Source organism: Dendropsophus ebraccatus, chromosome 7 (assembly GCF_027789765.1).
Source record: "Dendropsophus ebraccatus isolate aDenEbr1 chromosome 7, aDenEbr1.pat, whole genome shotgun sequence".
Lineage (NCBI taxonomy): Eukaryota > Metazoa > Chordata > Amphibia > Anura > Hylidae > Dendropsophus > Dendropsophus ebraccatus.
The window spans coordinates 60,264,840-60,290,524 of NC_091460.1; the positions used below are offsets into that span (position 1 = coordinate 60,264,840).

The 25,685-nt window shown below is 40.6% G+C and overlaps 1 protein-coding gene across 12 annotated transcripts in view; it reads right to left on the reverse strand.

Annotated features, from left to right (window-relative positions):
- The window catches only part of FRYL (FRY like transcription coactivator), a 209,078-nt gene that overhangs the window by 29,954 nt on the left and 153,439 nt on the right, over positions 1-25,685 (reverse strand). For all 12 annotated transcript variants that reach the window (XR_011363936.1, XM_069977609.1, XM_069977607.1 and 9 more), the window contains 27 exons: positions 25,378-25,563; positions 25,133-25,219; positions 22,772-23,040; positions 22,481-22,676; positions 21,709-21,833; positions 20,472-20,529; positions 20,046-20,137; positions 18,616-18,788; positions 17,463-17,623; positions 14,711-14,821; positions 14,354-14,508; positions 14,119-14,218; positions 12,658-12,826; positions 11,929-12,188; positions 11,290-11,430; positions 10,538-10,706; positions 10,113-10,194; positions 8,227-8,339; positions 7,782-7,932; positions 7,551-7,654; positions 6,870-7,055; positions 6,549-6,750; positions 4,558-4,679; positions 4,135-4,322; positions 2,745-2,839; positions 2,035-2,642; positions 845-942 (listed from right to left, as the gene is read on the reverse strand). Coding sequence is in view for 11 of the 12 variants with exons in the window: in XM_069977609.1 (XP_069833710.1) it covers positions 845-942; positions 2,035-2,642; positions 2,745-2,839; positions 4,135-4,322; positions 4,558-4,679; positions 6,549-6,750; positions 6,870-7,055; positions 7,551-7,654; positions 7,782-7,932; positions 8,227-8,339; positions 10,113-10,194; positions 10,538-10,706; positions 11,290-11,430; positions 11,929-12,188; positions 12,658-12,826; positions 14,119-14,218; positions 14,354-14,508; positions 14,711-14,821; positions 17,463-17,623; positions 18,616-18,788; positions 20,046-20,137; positions 20,472-20,529; positions 21,709-21,833; positions 22,481-22,676; positions 22,772-23,040; positions 25,133-25,219; positions 25,378-25,563 (4,401 nt within the window). In the remaining variant the exon portion in view is untranslated. The remainder of the gene's footprint in view (positions 1-844; positions 943-2,034; positions 2,643-2,744; positions 2,840-4,134; positions 4,323-4,557; positions 4,680-6,548; positions 6,751-6,869; positions 7,056-7,550; positions 7,655-7,781; positions 7,933-8,226; positions 8,340-10,112; positions 10,195-10,537; positions 10,707-11,289; positions 11,431-11,928; positions 12,189-12,657; positions 12,827-14,118; positions 14,219-14,353; positions 14,509-14,710; positions 14,822-17,462; positions 17,624-18,615; positions 18,789-20,045; positions 20,138-20,471; positions 20,530-21,708; positions 21,834-22,480; positions 22,677-22,771; positions 23,041-25,132; positions 25,220-25,377; positions 25,564-25,685) is intronic.

Here is a 25,685-nt window from a genome sequence, read left to right on the forward strand (position 1 = left end):
CAATAAACAGCATTAATAATCAGCAAATAAGCAGTTCTAGGAATACTGCCCTCAATCCTAAGAAAGTGAAATCATAATGTCCATTATACTAAAGTGGTGACATCCAAAAGGACAGAGAGGGAGAAAAGAAGGAAATACTGCTTATAGGGAATTGAAATCACATATTAAAGGCTATGTTCCCACTACGTTAAAGTACGGCCGTTGTTGCCATCGACAACTACGGCCGTACTTTATGCGCCTGTGAACACTGCCCTATCTGCTATGGGATCCCGGCCAGAGCGTATACACATCGTATACGCTTCAGCCGGGATCCCATGCGGACCTGCAAATAACAGACATGTCAGTTTTCTGCAGCCGCAATTCAGTGAATTGCGGCTGCAGAAAGACCTTTCAGTTCACACAATGAAGCGAGCGGCTCCGGCCGCTTGCTTCATTGTGTGCTGTGGAGTGTTCTGATGCGGGCGCGCGCTGATGCAGGCGCGCGCTGATGCACCCGCATCAGAACACTACGGCCATAAAGATCATCCGGCCGGTACAGCAGTTCATTTTTTTTATTCTTCTGCCTGGTGGGACATTACTGTCAAGGCTGGGATCAGTAAACTGCATTTGACTTATTATAGGTTCAGATAATGACTTTGGGTCACGTCAGTCACAGTAAAATCAGCAGATTATAACAAGAGTGTAAACTCTTAGTACGTCACCCCATAGGAAGACACCTCACCTTGGTACCCTATATACTTAAGATATTTTATTCTTAAATTATGTGGTGACACTGATCAATTTTTCATTGTTCTACTAAGCATTGTCTATAAAAGAAATGCTCTCATATTGAACAAACACTTACCTTGGCTATCCTGTCTGCAGTTTCTTTACAGAATGGCGTGGGGTTGTCAAAGTGTTGAATTAGATGAGGCAATAAGCACAAGATATTTAGAGGAAACCCTGAAAGTAAAAGAAAAGTGAAATACTTTTCATGAGACATACAGCTGAAAGCTCACAGGACTACACTGCTATTCCCACTATGACAAGCTACCAAACCCCAAGTACCTTTCACTGGCTAAGGCACACATTACATGGGGAAATTATCAGCTGAACAGGCCAATGGTGTCTGTGTAATAGGCTGCACTTCCCGTGTAATATGGCAGCTGACAAATGATGGCAGCAGAGGGCCACACAAATGAACTAGAGATTGTTCATACGGCACTGCCCACATGGTTGTGGAGTGTTGTAATATGCTCGCTAAATAAGATCTATGATATCAGCACTTATTTAGAGTGTGCATCAACCTGTGTAATAATAAATAATATTAAAGGATGGGGCTGGACAATTAATCAAATTAATTTGCCCTTAATTTGAAAATCTATTTTTTTTTTTGAAAATCACAAATTCAATTCAAAGAAAAAGTGCACTCTGACCTGCAGGGCGAGCAGCGGAGCTGAGGGCTTGGGTGGTGCGTTTACTGGAGCCCTCCAGCTTCAACCAGGTGATGCACTCATCTGGAGTCCGCCTGGGCTGGAAGGCACTATTTAAGGGGCCTGACTACTATATGGGGCACTATTGAGGGGGCCGAGTACTATAAGGGTCACTATTGAGGTGGGATGAGTATTACATGGGGAAGTATTAGGGGGTACTATTAAGGGAGCTAAAAACGCATGGGCTACAGAAGGGGCCTTTTTTTTTTTTTTTACAATTTTGGGCACTATGGATTGGGAGGGGGGGTTTATATAGGTGGGTAGGAGGTCTTCTAAAAGTGCAGCTAAGGTAAACTATAGATATGACATGGGGGCAAGTTCTGTGCACAGCCTCGTCTGTGTTTCAGGTGCGATACATGCAGCAGTGATGTGGATGTTTCCCTGGCAGTGTCAAGAATGTCGAATGCACGTTTCAATTTATAAATATCACGGTTGGCCTGCAACTTTGTCTAATTTTTTTATTTTGGCATCCCTGAATTAGACCTTTATAACCTATCCTATGGAAAAGCTCATTTAATTCTTATTGGCATTCTTGAAATCTAGTGATGCTAGTTTCTCTTACCGGCTAGTAGGGCAGGGTCCACCAGTGTATGTTTGGAGATAGTAATTAGTTTGCTGAGAAGGTGAACAGTCATTTCCTGGGTGGACACAGAGGTAAAACCCTTCAAGAAGAGCTGCTGAAGACCAGGAAAGTTACTCCATCTTAGCTTGTCCTGCACCTTCTCAATCTTCTCCCGACTCTCTGACTTATCCAGAGGCATGTGAGTAAGCAGCTTGTTGAGTAGCTTCAATGCAAGTAAATACTCATACTCATAGTCAGATTCCAGCAAGGACGCTGCTATCCAAAATATGGTGGCCATTAGATTGGTTGGATCAGTAGTTGGCTGCAGATCATGCACACCTCCCTCTCTAAGAGAGGAAAGGCTTCTAGTCCTTGCTAAGCTGCCCCCATGATTTATTCTGCCATCCATTATATCCAGTGTGTTACTTCGACGCCTGTCTCCTCTGCGGTCAGCCATTAAGCTTAGCCGTAAAGAGTTGCTTCTTGCATTATTGCAATAAGCCATAAAGTTCCCACTACTTAAAGGACTTGTGCTTAGATTGAGCTGGCCGGTGCTCTTCCGGTTCAAAGCATTCTTATTGCCCATCATCGGTTCATGGTGGGATGTTCTAAAACGGAAGAAATACATGTGTGAATCAAAATGACCTGTATTAATCTGAAATTCATTGTAAAGGGAACATCTAAAATAAATCCATAATCCAAAGACTTACTGAGCGAGGGCTGTCAGGAGGTCATAATGCTTCATGGTTTCTGACAGTGTGTCTATGGCTGACTCCAGTGTTAGGAGAAGCTCAATGACAAAACCCTGAAAAAACAAATATTTCCAATGAAACAAAGGGCTACATCTTAATTTCAGATTCTGTAATTCCATTTTTGTAACCTATAGCCTTGCAACCTAAGCTTATGCCTGTGATCTGCATTATGAGAAGTGTTACCACTGTACTAGGTATTGGCCCAGTGACCTGATTATGGAAAAGCTGACTCCTCCACTACATTATAAGAGCTCAGTCTGATCACAAGATTGTTGTCTGTTTCTAATGGCAGTTTGCAGAATTTAGAGCGCAGCTCTGGGATATAATCCATGCTGTAGCTCAAGATCAAAACAATATAAATAGCTCATAAGTTACAAAGTGTTTTGGTTAATTATAAATGTATACTGTGGAATGATGCCGAAGAGTGGACATACACTTTACTTACTATACGGAAGCAAACAAATTGTAAAAGGGAAAATACCAAACAATTAAAGTACAGGATATTAAAATGTCTATAACGTGCATAGATTAGCAGTGCCAAACTTGTGGCTCTCCAGCTGTTGCAAAGCTGCAATTCCCATCATGCCTGAACAGCCAAAACTTTAGCTATGTAGGCATGATGGGAATTGCAGTTTTGCAAATGCTGGAGGGCCACAGTTTGACACATGTGGCTTAGCGTGTACCCTCACTTAAGGGGAAAAAAAACTTTTGATATGTCCTAGAGGCATTTCAAAAGACTTTAAAGTTGAGGGTTTGAATGTTCAGACAACCAATGATCACTAGAAAAATCAAAGAGAAGCCCATGGCGAAAGGCCCTATTACATGGAGCGATAATTGGCCGAATTTGATTATCGCTCCATGTAACAGATGACTATCATCGGATGATTGTGTCTTTTGATCCTGTCATAAAACCGATGGCTGGTGACTGTAAAAAAAAATAACTAACTGTATGCATTACCTCTTCATATTCCCAATGTTCTTCTACCCTTTGCTCGTTTCCCAGAGATGGTCAGAGATTGGCTGAACAGCCCGTCAGTTCACAGACTCGCTCTGAAGCTACAGCAGCGGCCCCAGGAAGCGAGCAGAGTGCAAAAGAACACTGGAGACCTTGGAGAGGTAATGAATACGGTATAAGGACAAGGGCCGCACAGACATAGCTAATGAAGTCTGTGCAGCCCTTGCTAAACGATTACCGAGCAGTGTAATGGGCTTGGAAAGCGAGCACAGATCTAGCAGAACGGCGCTCGCTTACAGGAGGAAACCCCTAGTATACCACATCTAGTATTCCACATCTAAGTAGTGCAAAAAAAAAAAACAGGCCTATCACAAACAAAATGTAATATGTTACCTGAGCCTCCTCCCCTGCATCCCCCACAGTTTCTACTAATCTTGATAGGACATCTGAAAGTGTCTGTGCAGAAAGAGGCTGCTTGAGGGCCCGGAAAATCTGGAATGACCTTCCAGCATAATGGCGAGACGAGCAAGACAGTGCTGTCTGCAGAGCTACCTCACTAAGATTCTGCTCCAGCTGGAATCCTGAAATGAGACACAAGTAGTATTAATACACCCAACCAATAGAATAGCTGCAGAATTTGCAATTGCTTATTTGCTGCAGTAATAGTGAGGACAACAATAATGTCAAGGCTAATGGCTAGTGGTCTTTTATCCTAATGAATTGTACATCTAAACAGAGTAAATGGCTTTCACATAAATGTTGGTTGGTGCAGCGACAGATTCCGCCAAGATATTATTCACTGTACAGGACACTTACCTGATCTACAGTGCTTAAAGACACCAACCACATGTTTTAAGAACGCTGTAAGTTGCTCAGCACTTTTAATTGTTGGATTTTTTGCAGAGACATCTTCATGGTTCCAAAGAGGCCCTCTTTTTCTAGGATGCAAATAAATAAAAATAAAAAGTGGATGAATCTTTATAGCTTTGTAAGTTATTGACATATTCTTCCTACGATACTTCTTAACAAAACTGGGTTTAGTTGCCCTGATAACATCTAAGGATGGGACTAGCTCATCACACAGTCGTGTGCAAAGACTTGGTGCATCCTGACTCAGGACTCACATCTTCATCTGAAGCACACTTATTACATGGTTTAGACGCTATTTGGGCTACACTCAAAAAGCAGGTGTGGCTTCTCAATGAAGAGGCATGGCTTCAAATGTGACACTGATTATTCACTCCCTATACCCAAGAGGTGAATATTCATTCCCTATACCCAAGAAAGAGAAATCTGTCAATTAAGATTAGTGGGGTGAGGACTAGTTGCTGGGGACCGATCTGATGCCTCATGGTTCAGGCAGCCCTTTAAAGAGTGATGGACCCTTGTGCTCTATTTATAATTTAGTAAAGTCCTGGTGAACCAATTTAAGATGAGAAGTTCAGAGACTGTGATTTTTCTTAGCAATTTTGCCCTGTCCTGCTCCATCTCTACATTTCTTAAAGAAGCTGACAGGAGAAAAGTATGCCTGATCAAGTGTCCACCTTAACTAAACTGGAAGGCTAAGCTGGTGCTGAAAGATTTCACTCAATGTGGCCATGCAAATGCAGATGGGGATGGATACACAAGAATCCTGTCCAGAGTTTGGGGTACACAATTACAGAGAGTATTACTGATATGTGAATAGAGCCTAAGCTAACTTGGTGGCTTTAATATAAAATGTATCCAGTGCCATTAAAAGTCACTTCAAGTGTGCTGATTATTTTTACGCTAGCAGGAATCCCTCAGTACAACTAAGCATGTGGAAATTCTAAAAGAGATATAAGAGAAAACTGGGAGAATCCATAACAAATTTGTCAATTATTTAGATAAATAATTTAATTTGACAAATGTTTACATTTTAAATGATTTGTCATTTTGTACGCTTGATTTATTACTAATGTACACCCTTAATTTGTACTTATGGTCACCCTGTCAAGTAAAAACTTAAAGGGAACCTGTCTCCCGACCCCCCGTTAGAGACCCCTATACTTACCTCATCCTGCCGGGTCCCGCTTCTGGATTCGGTCAGGTCCCGGAGATCTCAGCCGCTGCAGCCCGGCGCGCGTGCTGACAGATGAGTCCAACGCTCATAGAGAATGACGGAGCGCTGGACTCATCTCTCAGCGCGCGCGCCGGGCTGCAGCGGCTGAGATCTCCGGGACCCGACCGAATCCAGAAGCGGGACCCGGCGGGATGAGGTAAGTATAGGGGTCTCTAACGGGGGGTCGGGAACCAGTCACCCCGGTACGGGGGGTGACAGGTTCCCTTTAAAGGAGAAGTCTCAGGCCTACAATTTTTTTTTTTTTTTTTAAAGGCAGCGGCATAGGGGAAAGTAACAAAGAGTATTAACTCACCTCTCCCTGTGCCTCTTCAGCCCCAGATCGCCTCTTCAGGATCTCCGGCGCTGATACATCACAACCCGGATGATGGACTGGCCACTCAGCGAGTCAGTGACTGTGGCGGAACGCTGCTCTAGTCACTGATTGGCTGAGCGGGCTTGTCTATTGGACGAAAGAGGCATTTTTCTTGTGTCGCAATGTCATCACAACTTGGGGGAAGGTGCCCGAGGTCAGTCCCACTGCTCATCACTGGCACGGGGAGAGGTAAGCTAGGACTGGTTATTACATATCCCCCACCCCCTTCGCCTATTTTTAAAAATGGCCGGACTTCTCCTTTAAGCACTACAGAGCCAAAAAGCATAGTGAGAAGGTAACTTTTAATTTACTACGCGGCTATACAAAAATGGTAAATGAGAGGAACCATACCTTGACGTAATGAACTCTATGAGTGTTTTGACCTTCTCATCCTGCTCCACAGACAGATCTGTCTCATTGAGGATGCTTGTATGCAAGTGAGGAACAGCAGTGCTTGTGTTTCCTAAGCTGATGCTAGAAGAGGTAGAACTTGAGCTGAGCCCTGAGTCCGTCATAGGGGAAGGCTGGTATTCAGGAATAAAGTCATTAATACCTGACAAAGCAAACAAAAAAGTCTTACTTTCTGGCATCTGTAAAGTTACTGTAGTATACATGTTACTTATGTCAATCTTGGTACTGAGTAGGACTTGGTATATACAATTGATGTCTTACCTGTAAAGGAGAACTCTAAATGTGCATTGCTTTTTACAGTCAGTACCCGAGGTTCATTACATTCCCTATTCCTGAGGAGAATAGATGCCACACTCTGAACGCTGCTATTGGATCCCACCACAATCAAAAGATGTAAAAGCAGACGCTTACAATGTTCATACACTTCAGGGTGGTAGTGGTCGAACCCTAAAAAAAAAACAAAGCAACCAACATATAAGAAACTAATAGCATTTATTACAATGTTATCTTTAGGTGAATTGCACTCCAATATATAATAGCAAATTATAGATACAGAATATCCTACTATATAATCTCCTGAATAGTCTAGTAAGCAGAACAGCTCATTAAACCAGATCAGAGCATAAAACCAAGGGGAATCAGTGCTATATTACATACAGAATGTAGGTTACAGCTGCGTGTAGTATTATGCTCATAGAGGTATATCAGCCACTTTTCCTATAAGCTACTGCTTTCCTGCTTGATCACTCCATAGCGTAATAACGGAAGCTAATGGGTTCTATTGTAGGGAATTGCGTAACTGATAGCTTAGGTCAGAATCAAGTTTGCAAGGATGAAAAAAATATATTGCCTAAAATATAATTGTGTGACGTGCTTCAATAAAAACAAATATGAACAAGTGAAAAGTATACAATTTTATAAAAGTTAAAGGCAACCATATACCTATAAAGATGGCATGTAATAAAAGATGCAGGTAGCCTCCCCATTCTACTTTTACACTGTGATCAATGATCAGATTTGTCAGAAGGATAACTGCTATGTTGCACCTACGAAAAAAAAAATAAACTTGTCAAAAACTTGGCTCAGTTTTATAGTGGAACATACAAAAGACATAATCTATATGGATACAACAAGAATAAAAGAAATATAAGGGATAAATCCTCTGTTCATTACCTGTGCAGTGATGTTCCAGGGGATGTAGTTTCTGGTAAATAATCCACAAGAGGTGACCAGCACCCTCCTGTGGGAGGGAAGGGTATAGGCTCGGCTCGGTTGTGTTCCATCACTTTTAGGCGCCAATTAGAGAACAGTGGCATTGAGTCACCTGCAACACAACAAATCATTCAGACTGTATTTCCCCTAGTTAAATGTTTTTTTTACATAATTATAAGTGATGGAATATCACTAGAAAATACCCTTGCTGCCTGATTGGTCGGGTTATGACTTATAGGGCCCTAGACCAACCTCCTGCCCCTGATCACTGTTATGACACTGACTGTATTGTTCCAGCCACTATGGATCAAAATGTTATGGCACGCCACAAAATTACAAGATGTGACTATCCCTTTAAGTGCTGCAAGACTAAAGGAATAAACAAGGAAATGATGAACATGATTACTTTTCTCCTCCTCATATGACCCTCCAGAACTGCTGCTGTATCGGGACTCCAATCTATGGTGCTGGCGGTTTAAGTTGTTGTTTAGACCACTGTAGATATCCAGATGGGCATAGCTGTAAAAAGTGAGATTACATATATAAGGCTTTTTTATTAAAAAAGAAAAGATTATATTAAACGTATACAAACTGAAATTTTAAAGTAACCAATGCCACATCCCTCTGCAACATCATAACACACAAATAGTGCGGTCACACCGGCCATTTACAGCTTTTCTAACTGGATTAAAACCTAAGCCTGTATGTGATCCTTGATCTTCTTTTCCACGAAGCAAATATTAATGCCAATCTCAGAATTGCGTAATTCCCATACTGCATAACAGCTGTGCGAGGATTTTCTGTGTGACCTCCTCTCTATACATAATCTTGTTTCTATAATGGCTCTTCTCTTCCATTTCTATGGAATGCATTACAGTATTGAAGGGGTAGTGTGAAGCTAAACTTTAATTCACAAAATAACACACATTACAAAGTTATACAACTTTGTAATGTGTGTTATGTATGTGAATGGCCCCCTTCTCCGTGTTCCCCCCCACACCCGAAAGTGTGGTGCATTATATTTACCACATTCGTTACGACCCCCGGCCGCCATCTTGTGAGAATGACGTCATCTTTGAAAGGCTCCAGCCGTCCCTCATGCTGGACGCCCTTTGCCGCTTCATCAGCTGCTCAGCCGCGATTGGCTGAGCACAGTCATGCTTAGCCAATCGCGGCTGAGCAGCTGAAGACGCGCCAGAGGGGGGCCAGCATGAGGGACGGCTGGAGCGGTCCAGCCGGCCTCCAAAGGTTACATCATTGTCACAAGATGGAGGCCGGGGGTCAAGACGAATGCGGTAAGTATAATGCACCACACTTCCGGGTCTAGCAATGGTGGACGGGAAACACAGGAAAGGGGGCCATTCACATACATAACACACATTACAAAGTTGTATAACTTTGTAATGTGTGTTATTTTGTGAATTAAAGTTTAGCGCCGCACTACCCCTTTAAAATCTGACTACTTCTTCTCCGGCTTTCTGCCATCTTGGAAATTTAAGCCATGATTCAATATTTGCATTTTTACATACATACATTTTATTTTTATAGGATTGATTACATAGACCCTGACCAAATAAAACTCTTCACATGTGAAAAGTTTTCATTCATAACACGAGCTCTAGAGACCAGCTTGATCTTTTTTTTTGCCATTTCATCACCTCAATTCCCTAACTTTTTAGGCACTGACATAGCTGTAAGGTGACTTGTTTTCTGCTGTGCAAGTTATATTTCTTAATGGAACCACTTTGGGCACCAATAACTCTCAATCAACTCTTGATAATATTTTCAGTGTAAGAAAATATTTTCAGCGGAAAAATCTGCAGTTTTACAACTGATTATTTTGTTAAATTTGTACAGAGATCATTGGAACATATAAATAACAATTGTATTTTTTCTAGGGGTTGCTATATTTAGGCAAGGTTTATTTTTTTATTTTAATACTTTCGCATAATAAACAGAAAAAAATAAAAATAAATTTTAAAACCCTTCTGATTGTTCATATAATACACTGAAATACCCCTGTATTGTGTATTATTGTATGTCGCTGATTTACTGACAGTCATTCTTTGACTAGGCATTACTGGCTGCCATCAGCTGTGACCCCTGTCTTTGTTTAAACTTATTAGATGTCATCATCATTATTGACCACAGCAATTAAAGGGTTAAACAGCTGTGACTGGAATTGTCTATGACCTGGAACAGTGACAGTTTAAAGGGTGTGTGTGTGTGTCTGTGTGTGTGTATGTGTGTGTGTGTATATATTTAAAAAAAAAAAAAAAAAAAAATACTCACTTCTCCTCAATGCCATCCCTATGCTTGTTCTCGTGACTGCTGTCATTTGGAGCTACCATTGTATTGCTGCTGGATGTGGTTCCTGCGGAAACAACACGCACAATTACCAAGAACTGAAGGTAATAACTTAATAAATCATCTGCCCTCGGAAGTAATAATAGTGTTAACCAAAGGGGAGGGTTCAGGAGCTTCACACTGGAAAAGAGCTTGGACCTCTATTACGAGAAATTATAAAATTAGCAAAAAAATTATTGCTCAGAGTACTTACTTTCATTGCAAGATGCTTAAAATAAATAACCAGAAGACTTAAGCTGGACAAACATACAAAAAAAAATTCTGGCCATCAGTGTTTATTTTTAATATGATCGATCTATTAAAAATGAACATTGGGGGAGGGGGGGAGGGTACATGTATGTCATTTTTACCTGAGGTGACGGAGGGTATTTTATAGCTTGAAGTGATGCGGTAGTAAGGTGGATTATCCATGTGTGTCACTCCAGAACTTACTGGGTCTGTAAGTTGTAGTTCACTGACCAGTTCCTCCAGGAGCTGCATGGTCTTATCTCTGCCCAGATACACAATCACCTTCTTTACCTGGATACAAAGGTAATACAAAATAAGAGCACAGAAGCAGAGGACCATCGGAGCAGCAGATTCCCTGAAGTGGTCCAAACAGGGTATCAGCAATCAATAAAGGGGCCATCCCAAGATTAAGTAGGGCAGCAATGTGTGCACAAGCTCTACTAACTCTTTGAGTCAGCAGAACGTAGCGGAGCTCTGCAAATTTTGAAAATCCCACAGAGGATGAATAAAGTGTTACTCGATCGTGTGCACTGAGCTCCATTCACTTGGGAAACAACCAACCTTCATTCTCGAGATTGGTGGGGGTCCCAGCATTTGGGTCCCTGCTAATCAGCTAGTCATCCCCTATTTTAAGAGTTTCCAAAAACTACAGAATGACTATTTGAATTGCCTTGGTGCAGGACTAACAGAAGGCCAGCTTGATACTTAGAGAAACATTTCTTGGCATTTATTCACACATATAATGAGCAACACATTTTAGAGCTGTACTAGCACCTTCCTCAGGCTCCTGAGGCATAACTTTTAATCTTGGGATAAACTCCTTTGAACATGGACTATAAAAAAACATAGATACACTTTCACATTAAAAACTCACGTAAGGCAAGAGGCTGGGTTCACTATTCACACCACAGACGCTTATTAGAAAGTGCAAAATGATCTTCAGATTCTTCGGCCATCCATCTGCAAGGGTCGTCCATACGTTTTCAATTTCTGACCAAGCCACCTCATCTCCATACTGGAAAACCATGATCATGTTTAAGTTAAACTTGGCAATTGTATCTCAAGTAAAATAAAATGGAAAAAAAAAAAAAATCAGAGTAATATATGATCTTTAGGTTTGGCTTGTAAAAACACATAATAAATATTAGCCATTTTTTGTTGTAGTGCACTTTATATTTTGCTATAGACTCAAATTTTAATATAACAGACTAATATCTGTCTGCAACCAAAAATGGTTGATTTTTTAAATAAAATTGGATTGTTAAAATTGTACTTTTATAATGCTCATGTTTAGGTCCTCATTAGACTTTTGGTCATTTGGGGCCATAATATACACTTCAGATAAACACTGGGCATTTGGGGCCATATATTACACTAGTGTGAAAATTCTATAATTTGTGTGAAGACTGAAAAAGGGGCAAACTATAAAATGGTCTAACAGTAACAGGACTGGCAGGAAACATTAAGAACATTATTTAACATCGCTCTCACTCCCCAATCTGCCATGCATTACCTTTGCTGTCATGTATAGCAAGTTATTCAAGACCATTGCTGTGGCTTGAGGTGAACCCCATCCCTCTCCTCTCAGCCAGCGTCTGCTGTTGACCATAACATCTCGATCCCTCAGCGACTCCTCTACGTCATCCTCATGTCTGCGGACTGTCGGCAAAGGCTTGAGATCTACCAGCTCTATGTTGTTCATCCAGGGAAGTAAATAGTGCAACATCACCTGGCGGCCAGCAGGGTGCGCAGTCTGTATTCGCTGACTGATTTCTTACAAAGAAAGAACGGAGCAAATTATGTAAAAATACCAAGCATGTTGTTGCAATATTAGCTTTATCTATTACATCGACATTATATAATAAAATGAGGTCATCGACTTACAGATCAGACATGTTTGGGAAAGCAATAACATTACAAGGGGGCAGGCCACGTCACAGGGTATATAACATTATCTTAGAGGGCAGCTCTAAAAAGGATCATGTGATTTGTACTCTGATAGCGGCAGTCAATATATTAGTGCATCATATAGGTGTTCTTCCCATCATAGGTCAGCCATAAGGACTGGTTCCCTATAAAGTGTTCACACAGTTCCCTGTCATACTGGAGACTACAATATCAGAACATATGTGTATATAAAATAGGAACCCAAATATTCTCCATACATGTTTCTAAAATATGGGATGATGCTGGAGATTCTGGAGAAAATAAGGAATATACTGGCAAAAGCAAACCTGATTACCTGAAAAAATAGCTAGTGTTAGCTCTGGGTAGGTGCGAGCTAATTCTTCAGAGAGCTGGTAGTAGGATACGGAGTACAAATGTGGTAATGGAGATGGGTGACTCAATATTCCATCTGTTCTATGGACTTCTAACTTGTGAGCATAGCGAAACATCTTCGGTTCCAGAATCTGTAGAGAACCAATGGAGAGAATAAAGATACAACTGCAGTTTTGAACAATGTAAAAAAACAAAAATCAATAGGAGTCATAAAATGTTAATAGAGTGTTTTCTGAAAGGACCATAAAACATGATTTACACCAAAGGGCTATTGCAGGAATCTATAAAGTTGTAGTAAATCATTATAGTAGGTAAATTAACATTGAGAGGGCAAAACATCACTTATCTGAATCCTTTATATTTGACCATAAATTAAATTTTTTGCACTTTAATTGTCACCACTACCAAATATTTTACAGCGCCAACAGCTTACAGTGTAATGTTATCTTTCAAAAGATTTTTAGATATGGTCTTGTAATATTAGCCCTTCAGAGAAAAGACAAGGTGATTTTCGTGCACTCTTGAGCCCTTGAGTATACCCTTATGGTGTGAACCTATTCCTCCTTCTCTACATCTCAGAGGGTGTGACAAGAGCTGGGCTGTTTGCCAGCAGTACTCACATAGGGACTTTCTTTCCTTTACTTCTCTGGCTAATCACAGAACAGCACTTACTTTAGTTACACTTAGCACTGTATTCCTGGTTCTGCACACCAAGCTAAAGGTAAGGGTAGATTACATTCTGGAGACAGCACTACACAAGTAGTAGGAACACTAAAATTTACAGAAGGAGCAGCTGCCCTAAAGTTTATGGGTTGTAAGAGATAAGAGGGAGGTATTAATTTCTCTTTCAGGCACTGTACAGATCCCCTGTAGGCGGCAGACAGGCTCACAGATTAAATGTGCACAGCCCATGCTAGCAATAACCATGCCTCGCACCCACTTCCTGTGTTCTGTCATGGTTTTTCTGCTGCTGAAAGTTTGCAGGTAAGAAAAGCACCTAGTGGCTAAGACATTGAAGCCTTTATAGGGCAAAAAGGAGATCATTTTTGGTAAATAATGTGATTTAAAAAATATGTTGGAAATCAAACAGACTTCCAAATGGAGGGAGCTTGTTTGAGAAAAGAGGCAAGGGAATCAAGCGGATATACAGATTTATGGGATTTAAAAAAAAAATTATTTGAAAATAAACCGTATAGGCTTTTTTTAAGTCATCTTTTTGAAATATGATTTTTTTTTTAGAAGGTATTTTGCTATTTTTGTTCTTACACATGTAACATGCCTTTCTATTCAATACAGCAAGGTTACAGTAGTTAAAGACCCAAGAAAACGCTTTAATTGGAAACGAGACCTTTATACACTATATGCTGCATTTTGCTTGGCTACTGGACTTTACACTCACATACACTAAACAGCGTTTACAAACCTGCAATAACTGCATAGCAACTTCATAGATATCCCTGGCAGAATCAGCCGCCTTAAACAGGATGAGATTAAGGAGGGTAACTGTGTCACACTGGTAATCCCTAGAGACAGATTACAGTTATTGCACTGATCATCATCATCACAGGAGTCAATCCGCATGCTTTGTACACAACGTAACTTGTATAATATATGTATATAATATATGCACATCAGCACTCATAAGATATCAGAATTACCTGTTCTGGAAAACACTGGCTATGGCTTTGAAACAGCCAGAAGCCACTCTTTTGGAGCCAGTGTAGCAGCGGTCCACCGCCCAGTACATGAGGTTGCTCTGATCTGGATTGAGTTCTAGCAGGAGCATCACTGCTTCACACCCCAACTGATGAACCTATAAGGGGAAAAAACAAAAATTTTTTCTTATAAATCAATACCTGATATGCGGGGCCCTATAATAGTAAAGTACTGGCAATCAGCCATCATGAGTAGGGCAGCTGTTTGTAGACATGCAGTGGTCTTATGAGACTATCCCTTTAGGATATAATGGAGATGACACATAAAAGAATATAAAAACAGCAGCAGAGCTATGTTACCTTTTTGTCCTGAGAATCCAAGATGTTATCCAGCCATTTATACAGATAACCATCTGAAGAAAGTCCAACATTATCTGCAACAGGGCCGCAACAGAGCACAGCGGACATTGCCTGCAAAAGAAAAGTTAACACGAGTCAGCAATCTACAGGTGCCATGTTGTTACTGGATGTTAGCATTATGATTGGGTTTATTATCTCATGACCTTTTGCCTCCATGTTGTGGTATCTGTACCTAAAGGAAATAATCTTTATACACCTACTTTTATAGATCAACCACTAGCAGAGTAAATATAATAAAACTTATTTTGCTGCCGCTCTAGGGAAAAAAGTGTAATAAACCTAAATAAAAGTCTACAGACTCCATCTCTGATAACATGACATGTAGGGGGCACGGCACCTGTCAGCCATGCCTTCATACTGTGAGGCAACTGCACATTTCCATTAGTCACATCTAAGGGGAAGTAACGCACAGTCCATTACTGTCACAATTACCTTTTATGATTAGCAACAGTCATTATCAGCTCTGTCAAACCTTATCTAGGGCAACTAAGTACATCTCAACAGAGTTCTAAAGAATGAGTGGAAAAGTCTCATAAGCCATGTCAGGATCAGCCCCCTATATACACTGATGCTATGTGACCTGTGATGCTGCTTTATTATGGGAAAAGTAACATTAATTTGCCATTTTTGCCATTTGTTAACAGTAGAAGACTCAAGGTCAAAATGATTTACATTCACTACAATGATTAAGATGTTAACCTATAGGATATGCAATAAATGTCTGATAGGTAGTGGTCCAGTGGTAGATAAGAAAGGTGTCCTGATAGAGGCTGCATATAGGGGGTAACTCAGAGACTTAGCACTTTCTACATCTCCCATTTACTTACATTGAGAAAAATGCTTGCATGTCTGGCTCCTTCTTGGCTTGTAGATCAGGGGTCGGGAATGCCAATTGTACTGGGACTCCCACTTATCAGACATTAACAATCCCCTTTTAACTACAAAAACGCAATATAACGCAACTATTTATGTGGGTAAATGTTTATCAGCTTTACATATATGAACAAACCAAACTGGACCCATTTTATCACACTGATGATATATAATAAAATATATATAATAAAGAGGTGCTATTTTTTTTGTAAGGGTTGGACATTGCCCTACAGTCGTATGTGTCTATAAGATGCAGTTTAGCAATACTAGGGTTCCCACCATGCCTGAACAGCTGGGTATGATGGGAATTGTAGTTCTGCAACAGCTCTAGGGGTTTTGAGTTTGACATCCCTATTCTAGGGGGAGGTAATTTGCCTACTCTTTCCTATAGAGCATTGAAAACTCCATAAATCAGCTGGATCCATAAATCAGCTATATATGTTCCTGTACCAAGCTGTCTATGAGGCAGAACAGAGGTTAAGAAAGTAAACAATCTGTTGCATACAACTAAAAAGAACTAAAAGTGTTTAGGGTTATAATTACAGAGATTATCTAGTGGAGAAAACAAGATCGGTGCTGTCGTGATCAGGGCACCTATTATGGTTATTCTGAGCTGTGACCTAGAAACAGATGTGCTCTCACCATTTATCTATTTAATCCTCCCTCGGATGGAAAGCATTCTATATTGGTCAGTAAGAGCATATAAGAGATGGCAGAGAAGAGAGAGGAGCTGAAGGTGTCTTAAAGGCTATGAAGACATTTGTATTGATTTCTTTTATTATTTATTTCCTTGTTGAATACAAAATGAAGCAACTTTCTTAACAGTTTTGATTAGAAATTTCCTACCATTCAGCTGATACTCAGGAAAGAAGTCTGTCAAAGTTACAGAAAACACGAAGGGGACAGTTCGGGCCCTATTACACAGGACGATTATCGTGCAAACAATCGCTATATTGTTCGAATTTAAACAATAATCGTTCTGTGTAATTGCTGGCAACGATCGAAAAATCGTTTGTATGTCATTGATTTAGATCTGAACCTATAATTGCTCTAAGTGCTGAAGACAGTCCTTTAAAGTAGTACAGTGGAATTTTTCATTAAAGCATTGTATTGCCCCCCAAAAGTTATACAAATCACCAATATACACTTATTACAGGAAATGCTTATAAAGTGCTTTTTTTCCCCTGCACTTACTACTGCATCAAGGCTTCACTTCCTGGATAAAATGGTGATGTCACGACCCGACTCCCAGAGCTGTGCGGGCTGTGGCTGCTGGGGAGGATGATGGTAGGGGGACACTGAGGGACACAGGGCACTGGAGGGACACTGACCATCCCTCTGCCATCATCCTCTCCAGCAGCCACAGCCCGCACAGCTCTGGGAGTCGGGTTGTGACATCACCATGTTATCCAGGGAGTGAAGCCTTGATTCAGTAGTAAGTGCAGGGAAAAAAAGCACTTTATGTGCACGTAAAGAATGCATATTGGTGATTTGTATAACTTTTGGGGGGCAATATAATACTTTTATAAAAAATTTTGACAGACTTCTCCTTTAAGCAAATAAAGAGCAGCAACTACATATACGCTCTCTCTGCACTCACTCTTGAGTTTACTAATAGTGGGCATTGGCTATTCAAACTAGAGCTGGATAGGAGACAGTATTTGTCCAGTTGTCATAAATGGAGGCAAAAACTGAGGCCAGTCACCTGCCTGGATGTCTCCCATGTATCCCAAAAGTACAGTGCATAACATTCACAGTTGGTAGAGGAATCTCATTATTGACGCTTTATGATGATTGTGTAACATGAGAAGCAGCTTACCTTCAGTGCACAGTACTGATGTCTGTTTATCTGCATATTCCGATCACTGTATCTGTCCAGTGGGGTGAACATTATGCTGAAAGGCCCAGCCCAATGACTGAATAACATAAAGAGGCTATGGCGCAGACTCTGCTGAGGAAAAATACTTCTTCTCTGGTGCACTGGAAACAAGCAGAACACTCACTTCAATATCTATAAACCGTTCATTAGTAAAATCTTTATATCAGCATCTCTGCTTCTACATCTTATAAATTCCCTGTTGCTACCCAGAGGATCTGAGAGTAGAATAAAAGCTTCTTTCTATAGCCAACTGTATTCTAGATACACAGCCAACACAATGCTGTAAAATATCCAGATTGTGCTGACATGTTGACAGGTAAACACAGAGAATGTAAATTCTAACAAAGACACACAAGGTGCAGAAGGGACCCTCTCTCCCAGCAATATGACAACAAATACATATAAAACACATACATACTAATATAGCATTATAATTTTGCATTCATTCTGCCACTCTAAGATATTGAACTGACTGCTTTTCAAGGTCCCCCCACCTCTCCACAAGACTACAGACAAGCAAGCCCACCTCTGTTGAATTGCCTGTGGCAGCTTATATGCAGAAGGTAAAGCTTGTGTCTATCCCACATTTCACTACTGCATTGCTCCTTCTCCATGTGATTGTGCACCCACTTTCTCCCTCTCTAGCCTCCACTTGCTTTGATACTTTCAGAGGGAGCATTCTATTTCTATCCACGTTTTACATGTTCTCAGACATGCAATAAATGCCTTACTTGGTAACTAGCTCACAGCTGCTGTACTTCAGCATACTGAGACAAAATGTTCTACTCTGTATGGAAAATTGAAAATAAGATGGTAAATAATAATACTGTGACATGTTACTGTGACACGTCAAAAATTTTGATCGGTCAAGTCTGGTCTTTTTGCATGGTCCAATTCCTAGGAATGCTCATTTGCCTGATGTACAGCTCACATACAAGTACATGGGGGGTACAACTATGGAAACAGTCTCTTGTAGCAAGACAGTTCCCCTGACTAGCTAATGATCAGTGGCAGTCTGAACACCCCTACTAATCTAGGACGTATCAATGTTTTTTTTCTTAAAGTGACAGGGACAATTTAAATAAGGGCATACCAGGAACGTTTTGAATGATATTCGCCACTAAGGCACTAAAATGGCATCGGATATCTTTCAGTGTATCAGAGTCCTTCTCGTTCTCTGCTTCCAGTAACTGTCTGGTTAAGTCCACATATTCTAGAAGAGTATTGTTCAGGGAATGTGTTTCATTATCAAGGCCTCCACTTGCACTAGGAAAGAAAGAAAAAAAAAATTATTTTTAGGATCAGTGGAGATCCCAGACACAAATCATAAAGTGATGTTATTCCCTACTTAACGACATGGAAATTCTACTTAATGGTGGCTTTACATGTAGTGAGTTCAAGACAGATTTCACACTGAGTTTTGCATTGAAATCTACTGTGATACTCGGTGCCATTATAGTTTATGGCCTTGCCTTCTCACAGCGGATTTTCATGCAGCTGTGAGAATATAGTGACAGCCTTGTATAAGTAATTAGCTGCCGTGCCGATAAAAATAATAAACAGCCCATGCTTACCTGCCTGCGCTCCCTTGTTATGCTCCTGCTTAAGTCTCTGGGTCCCTGCTCACTGACTCAGCTCAGCCAATTACTGCGCTGTCCCACCGCAGTCACTGATTGGCTGAGCGGACTGTGAGTGAGAAGACCCTGGAGACTCAAGCAGGAGCATGACGAGGGAGCACAGGCAGGTAAGCATTTGCTGTTTATTATTTTTACTGGCACGGTAGCTAAATAGTTGAACACAGCTGTCACTACATTTTCGTAGCAGAATGAAAATCCACTGCGAGAATGCAGGGCCATAGACTATAATGGTACTGAGTATCCCAGCGGATTTCACAGTGAAACTCAGTGTGCAATCCGCTACAAACTTGCTAAGTCTATAGGCACCCTTAAGCAATGCAAATTTCCAACGCAACAAATAATGTGACAGAAATTTGTATACACCAGGACTAGACTTAGTGAGTAGGATCTTGTATAATTCCATACATTATTGTCATGAATACAAAGTTAGCTAATTCACACTAAATGCACAACTCCCTGTCAATACTTTGCAGTCACAGGGGATCCACAGTACACAGCAACTAATGTGTAGAATAATCTGCAGAAGCCTCCACATTATAGGTCACACTTCTACATACATCATTATTCATGGGCAATATGAAAAACATTTTTTCATTGTGTTACTTCTTACCTTTACAAGATTACTAGAAATCCTGTAGAAATGCTGGGCAGTTAAGCAGGTACATCACTTAGTACCGCCACCTTGTAGCTGACTACTGGCTGGCTACTACCGAACTGGCATAACTGATCGATTTTTTTTTTTTTTTTACTTTTTAGCAAGATGCATTACTTTACTAGTCAATATGAAAATATGATGAGAATATAATATATATATATATATATATATATATATATATATATATATATATATATATATATATATATATAATAATTTGCCACCACCTACCTGTGACTAATGACACCAGCATCTGCCAGCAGTTCAAATATACGGACCAGCTGAACTCGTAAAATATCTCGACGCCTGCGCCGCTTCATATTCTGTGGAAAAAGCAGAGAAAATTTATATAATCCCAAAACCCCCTTTAGATATAGGTTTGGCTATTATAACCAATGATATCTTTGGAACTGATTAACCAAGTGCCATCTATTTTTTTTTCCTCTAATACACATGAGCAAAGCTCAGTTTTGTTTTGTATTTTCAGGTTGTTCCAATATTTTAGAATCCAGGTACTCACTGTGGTGCAGTTACTTAAAGAGAGTACTCGTCTTGTCTGTGTCAGTTTGGGGGGTATGGCATTGAACGTTTAGTATTTTGGCATTTAAAGCGGGGTAACAAGTCATCCAATCTAATAGAGAAATGTAATACACTTACCTCTGGCCTTCTATCAAGTGCTTCTTTAATTATGGGGTGCAACTCCTCTATTAATTCCCTGGATACAAATGACAGACAGTGGTATTAGACACCTGTAGTTCTAACAGCTGCTCCGACGGACGACATGACTTTGTTTACACATTATTATAAAAAACAATGTTAATTACACTAATGTGAGACTCGCCAGTCTAACACTCCTGCCTGGCAATGGTTTACACCACAGCTTGTAATTCTAAGTGCTTTTAAACATATAAAAAAATCTGGTGGATGACATCAGTAACTCACAGTTTTAGGCTGGGTTCACACTACGTATATTTCAGTCAGTATTGTGGTCCTCATATTGCAACCAAAACCAGGAGTGGATTAAAAACACAGAAAGGATCTGTTCACAAAATGTTGAAATTGAGTGGATGGCTGCCATTTAATGGCAAATATTTGCTGTTATTTTAAAACAACGGTTGTTATATTGAAATAATGGCCGTTATTTACTGTTATATGGCGGCCATCCACTCAATTTCAACATTGTGTGAACAGATCCTTTCTGTGTTTTTAATCCACTCCTGGTTTTGGTTGCAATATGAGGACCACAATACTGACTGAAATATACGTAGTGTGAACCCAGCCTTATACAACAGACTAAAAAGACTGAGCATACTTTAGGTGGTTTTTCTTAATGTGCTAGCTGGCAGGGGTGTGGGGGCGCTACTTACCTCTCCCTGTGCCTCTACACCACGGGCTCGCCACTTCGGGACCCCCTCAGGCTGGAACATCAGGACCCATCTGATGCACTACTTGCTCAACCAGTCAGTGAATCGGGTGGGACACCGCTGCAGTCACTGATTGGCTGATGGGGCAAAATCCATCAGTTGACCCCCCCCAGTCCCCCCGTCAAGAGGTGATGATATCAGAACTTGAGAGAAAATGCTTTCCGGCAGGGGTTTGGGAGCCTGTGATGTGGCGCTTTGGGGGCATGGGAAGAGGTAAGTGGTAGAATTAGAAAAAAAACAGACTGCTCATTTTTCCTGGAAACCGCACCCTTGTTGTCTATGTTCTACATATGGAATTGCAGCCGATCGCCAGTCACATGTAGGTGATCTGCAAACATATTCCATGGACAGCCGTAACACACATTTTTCAGGACAATGTCAACACGGGGAACTTTTCAAATCCTGACAACTCCCTTCAAACCCTATAAAAGGAACCATGAAGACCAATAAGTAAAAAGCACCCATCTTACCTAAAAGCTCCGGGGTTGGTCCTGCCAAGGCCCAGAACAAGCGATTCGGTGATTTCCATGCTCTCGGAACGCATCATTGGTACTATGTGCTTGAATAGAGATGAGGGGGACGGACTGCCAATGATCTGTAAAGTGAAAACAGCTGTATAAATTATGTCCTGTAATTACAACGATCCATTACTACTTCAGTATATGCAGCTAGAAATGTTCAAATAAGCTTAAAGACTGCAGCACCATTAACCTGTATATTTATGAGTGTAGGAGATAGAAACTATTATGCTTAGCAGTATAAAATCAACTTTGTCAGAGACAGACATCTGTTATCTACAACCCTGAAGCAAAAGTACCGTCTTCCTCCACTAATACTGGCTCCTCTCTAAAGAAATCATACCTGGATTTTTTCCCTTCTTAGAAGGAATGTATTGCATAGATTTCTTTTTTATTTTCTACTTTGTTTCTATTTTCTCATTGTAACTTTTGTTATTTCAATTTGAAGTGTAACTGCCATTTAATTTTTAATTTTTATTTTTTGCAGAAATCAATAGTACAAAAAAGTTTCCTTCCCCACTCAAAGAGCTGTTTTGCAGCCCCCCGTTCTTTTTAACAGCATTTAGTGACATGCTTTATGGCAACCCTCATAGGCAAAATAAATATCTTACAGACCCTATTCTAAATATTGGACACACTTGAAAGGTAAATCTTATATGATTTTACCCTTTTTATGAAAAAACTAATTACCTTACTACATTATTAGCCACTATCCGGGACTTACTTTAGAATCAATGCAATATCCACTGTCAGGGGTAGACGCCAGCGTCTCTGGAGGGGAACATCGAACAGAACCAGCAGATGCTGAGGAACCTGTTGATGTTGCTGCACTGCAGCAAAGTATCAAGTAGTTTCTCCAAAGGCCGATATAAGAATCACTGCCGATGACCGCAGTCACTTTCTTTGCATTAATGGGGCTACTGCAAAAAAAGTTATAGTAGATTAATATACTCTAAGAATGGATTTCCCTGTAATTCAATGATTTATTATACTCTTTATCTACAGAATTTCTTACTTTATATCGACTTGTGGTGAAAGAAGCTGAAGGCGGGTGTAAGAAAACATCCAGGCATAGCTGACAGCTGTGGGGCAGTACTTGGGTAGGTTTTCCTGTTTCATAAAGCTGGAGAGGCTTATTATCCAAGGATCCTGACCCTGCGTGACGTGTGCAAAGATCCAGATGTGGGATGGACTGACTACATCAAACTGATGGCTGATGGGGGATGAGCTCCACTCTGCGAGCGTCTGAAGATCTATTGAGCTAGGACAGTACAGCAAAGTGGTCTAAAGCAAACAAAGTAAAATCAAAGCAAACATAAGTTAACTAACATTAATGAACATCAAAACATATCACTATTCAGAAAGCTGAGGAAGACTGAACTGCTCTAATAAACATGGAGAGAGAGATAATAAAAGGGTTTACCCAGGCTTAGAAAAACATGGCAGCTTTCTTCCAGAAACAACACCTCTCCTGTCTTCTGTTTGGGTTTGTAGCTCAGTTGCATCAAAATGAATTGTAATACCACACGGAGCCTGAGGACAGGGGTGGTGCAGTGGGGGGACGGTAGTTGCTCTTTTCTCATTCTGGATAACCCCTTTAACGGGTTATTTATGAGTAAAAGACAGTAAAAGCTCTGTAAAGGGAACCTGACACCTCTCTCGTCTGTTTTAGTAAATACATGTGTTTCCCATGAAATAGCAATTCTGGAAAATCTTTCCCAATAGCTCTGTGTGGTGTCGTTTCACTGTTATTCTTACTAGAAATTTGGGACTAAATAGCCAACTGGGTGTTACCAGTTGGGGAGGGAGAAGGGGAGGGCACTGTCAGCTGTGAATGTATAGTGTCAGTCAGTGAAGCAAAATGTCCCAATTGGTTATTAAGTTATACATTTCTAGAAAGAATACAGGGGAACGGCACATCACAGATCTATATAAATAAATTATTCAGAATTGTTATTTCATGGACATGTGAGGACTGGAGACAGGTCTTCTTTAACACCATGTACAAGTTAGGGACATGCTGACTGTTGCAGGATTTAAGCACTGATCTAGTAGATTATTAGTCAGCTAAAGATCCTTGCAGGCAGGGCAAGACAATCCTATTACTTCTATCATTCAAGAGTCAGACACCCCGTAACATGGGGAGAACAACTTCCAATGGACAATGTTTTCTTTTTAACCTGCTATTATAATATGACCAGACAAAAAAACTGGATGGAAACAGATGAGATCTAAAAATGTGTCAAAAGCATAACTCATTCCATTTGGAATCTATGTCTGAACGTGAATGTGGAGCAGGCACTATCAGTGAACACCAGCTGCTTTGCAAACCAAAAGCAGCGTTATCATGTCAGACATATAAACGAAAACTGAGGTCATCACTAGCGGTGAGATCATCAGTCCCAGTTGCCTTAGAAATGGGAGTATAAAGCCACATACTTTACAGTGGGGCTATGCCCTAACCCTGCTCCTCCAAACTTGCAAGACCTCAGCCTCTCTTTATTCCATTTAGCCACTAAAACTCGCACTGAAAGCTGCACATACACTATCAATATAGGCAGTACTCTCTGACTATATAGAGTATTATATGAGCATACTGAATATAGTCTATTTATTGCACTTCCTATATACCCAAGCCTAGAAGCTCTGCATCAGAGAAACAACAATGGTGATTTTTTTTTTCTTTTAAATAAAACATGCAGCCTCACAAATACAATATTCTGAACACTTCCCAATCTAATTGACATTTCAGTAGCATCCTCACGGCAAGCATGAATTCCCTGAATGTCGACACAGAGATGAGCAGCTTAACCAGAAAACAATATGACTGACCACACAGAAATGAGGCCAAGTATAGGGTTCACATCTACACTGGTAAGACGACAGCTTATTTTTTGTTTCCCCTTAAAGTGACACTGTCACCCCCTTTTTGCATTTTGACTGCTCTTCACAGGTGTAAAGGGTAAATGTTACAGCTTTCATTACTTATTTTATATCACACCTCATGTTGCTTGTTCTGGTAAAAAGTCATTTTTATAGCCTGTGGATTGGTATATGTGGGCAGGGCCTCCAGACCTTTGTGCCACATCGCTCTGCCCCTAGCGCCACTTAGCCCCGCCCCATCCGTGCCATCATGACATGTCCCTCCTGTTTGACATATGCCTGGATTTATATAACACTGTATAAGCAGTGTTATATATAATACAGTGCAGTAGATACTGTACATGTGCTATTCCACACTGCAAACCGAAATGTACCAGTCTAGCGGGTGCGCAAAGACAAATGTCTTTAGCCTTCTCCAGGTATTGGGTGCCCTATGGATGAAGAGTGATGAAGCTAACATAGGTTCTCCTTCCTGGGTACCTAATAGTTTTACCTGATCTGCTCCTGTGAGGTGGATGAAACTTTCCAGAATGGATGGACTAAGCCTGTCCATCACATCAATAGCCAATTCCTCGTCACCCTACAACAGAGAAGTTGAAATGAATAAACTAGAACACCTCTATCAAATGTATTTCCTTGTGTGTTACAGAATATGGGAACTGAAGACAGAACATCAGAATTACTAGAAGGAGGGAAATTATGTCATCTAGAGAAAAATACAGAAACACCATCACTTACCTTAGAAATTTCAAGGACTGTAAAGAGAGCTCGTATCTCTCGGAGAACATTGACTGCTAACCTCCTGGTGGCAGCTCGGCTGTTACACAAGATGACCAGTGCAAACCCTTCCACAACATGGAACACACTTGAGGCCGGACTCCTTTCAAGAGGCAGAGTATGGGAGGCTCCATTGTGCATACTCCGCTGTGAATAGTAAAACAGAAAAATATATGACCACCATCATCATTCATGTTGCTGTGCATAAAGAGCTAGGGGTGGTTACTTTGCTTCCAACTCCATTATAATCTATGGAAAAGTAAATGCCA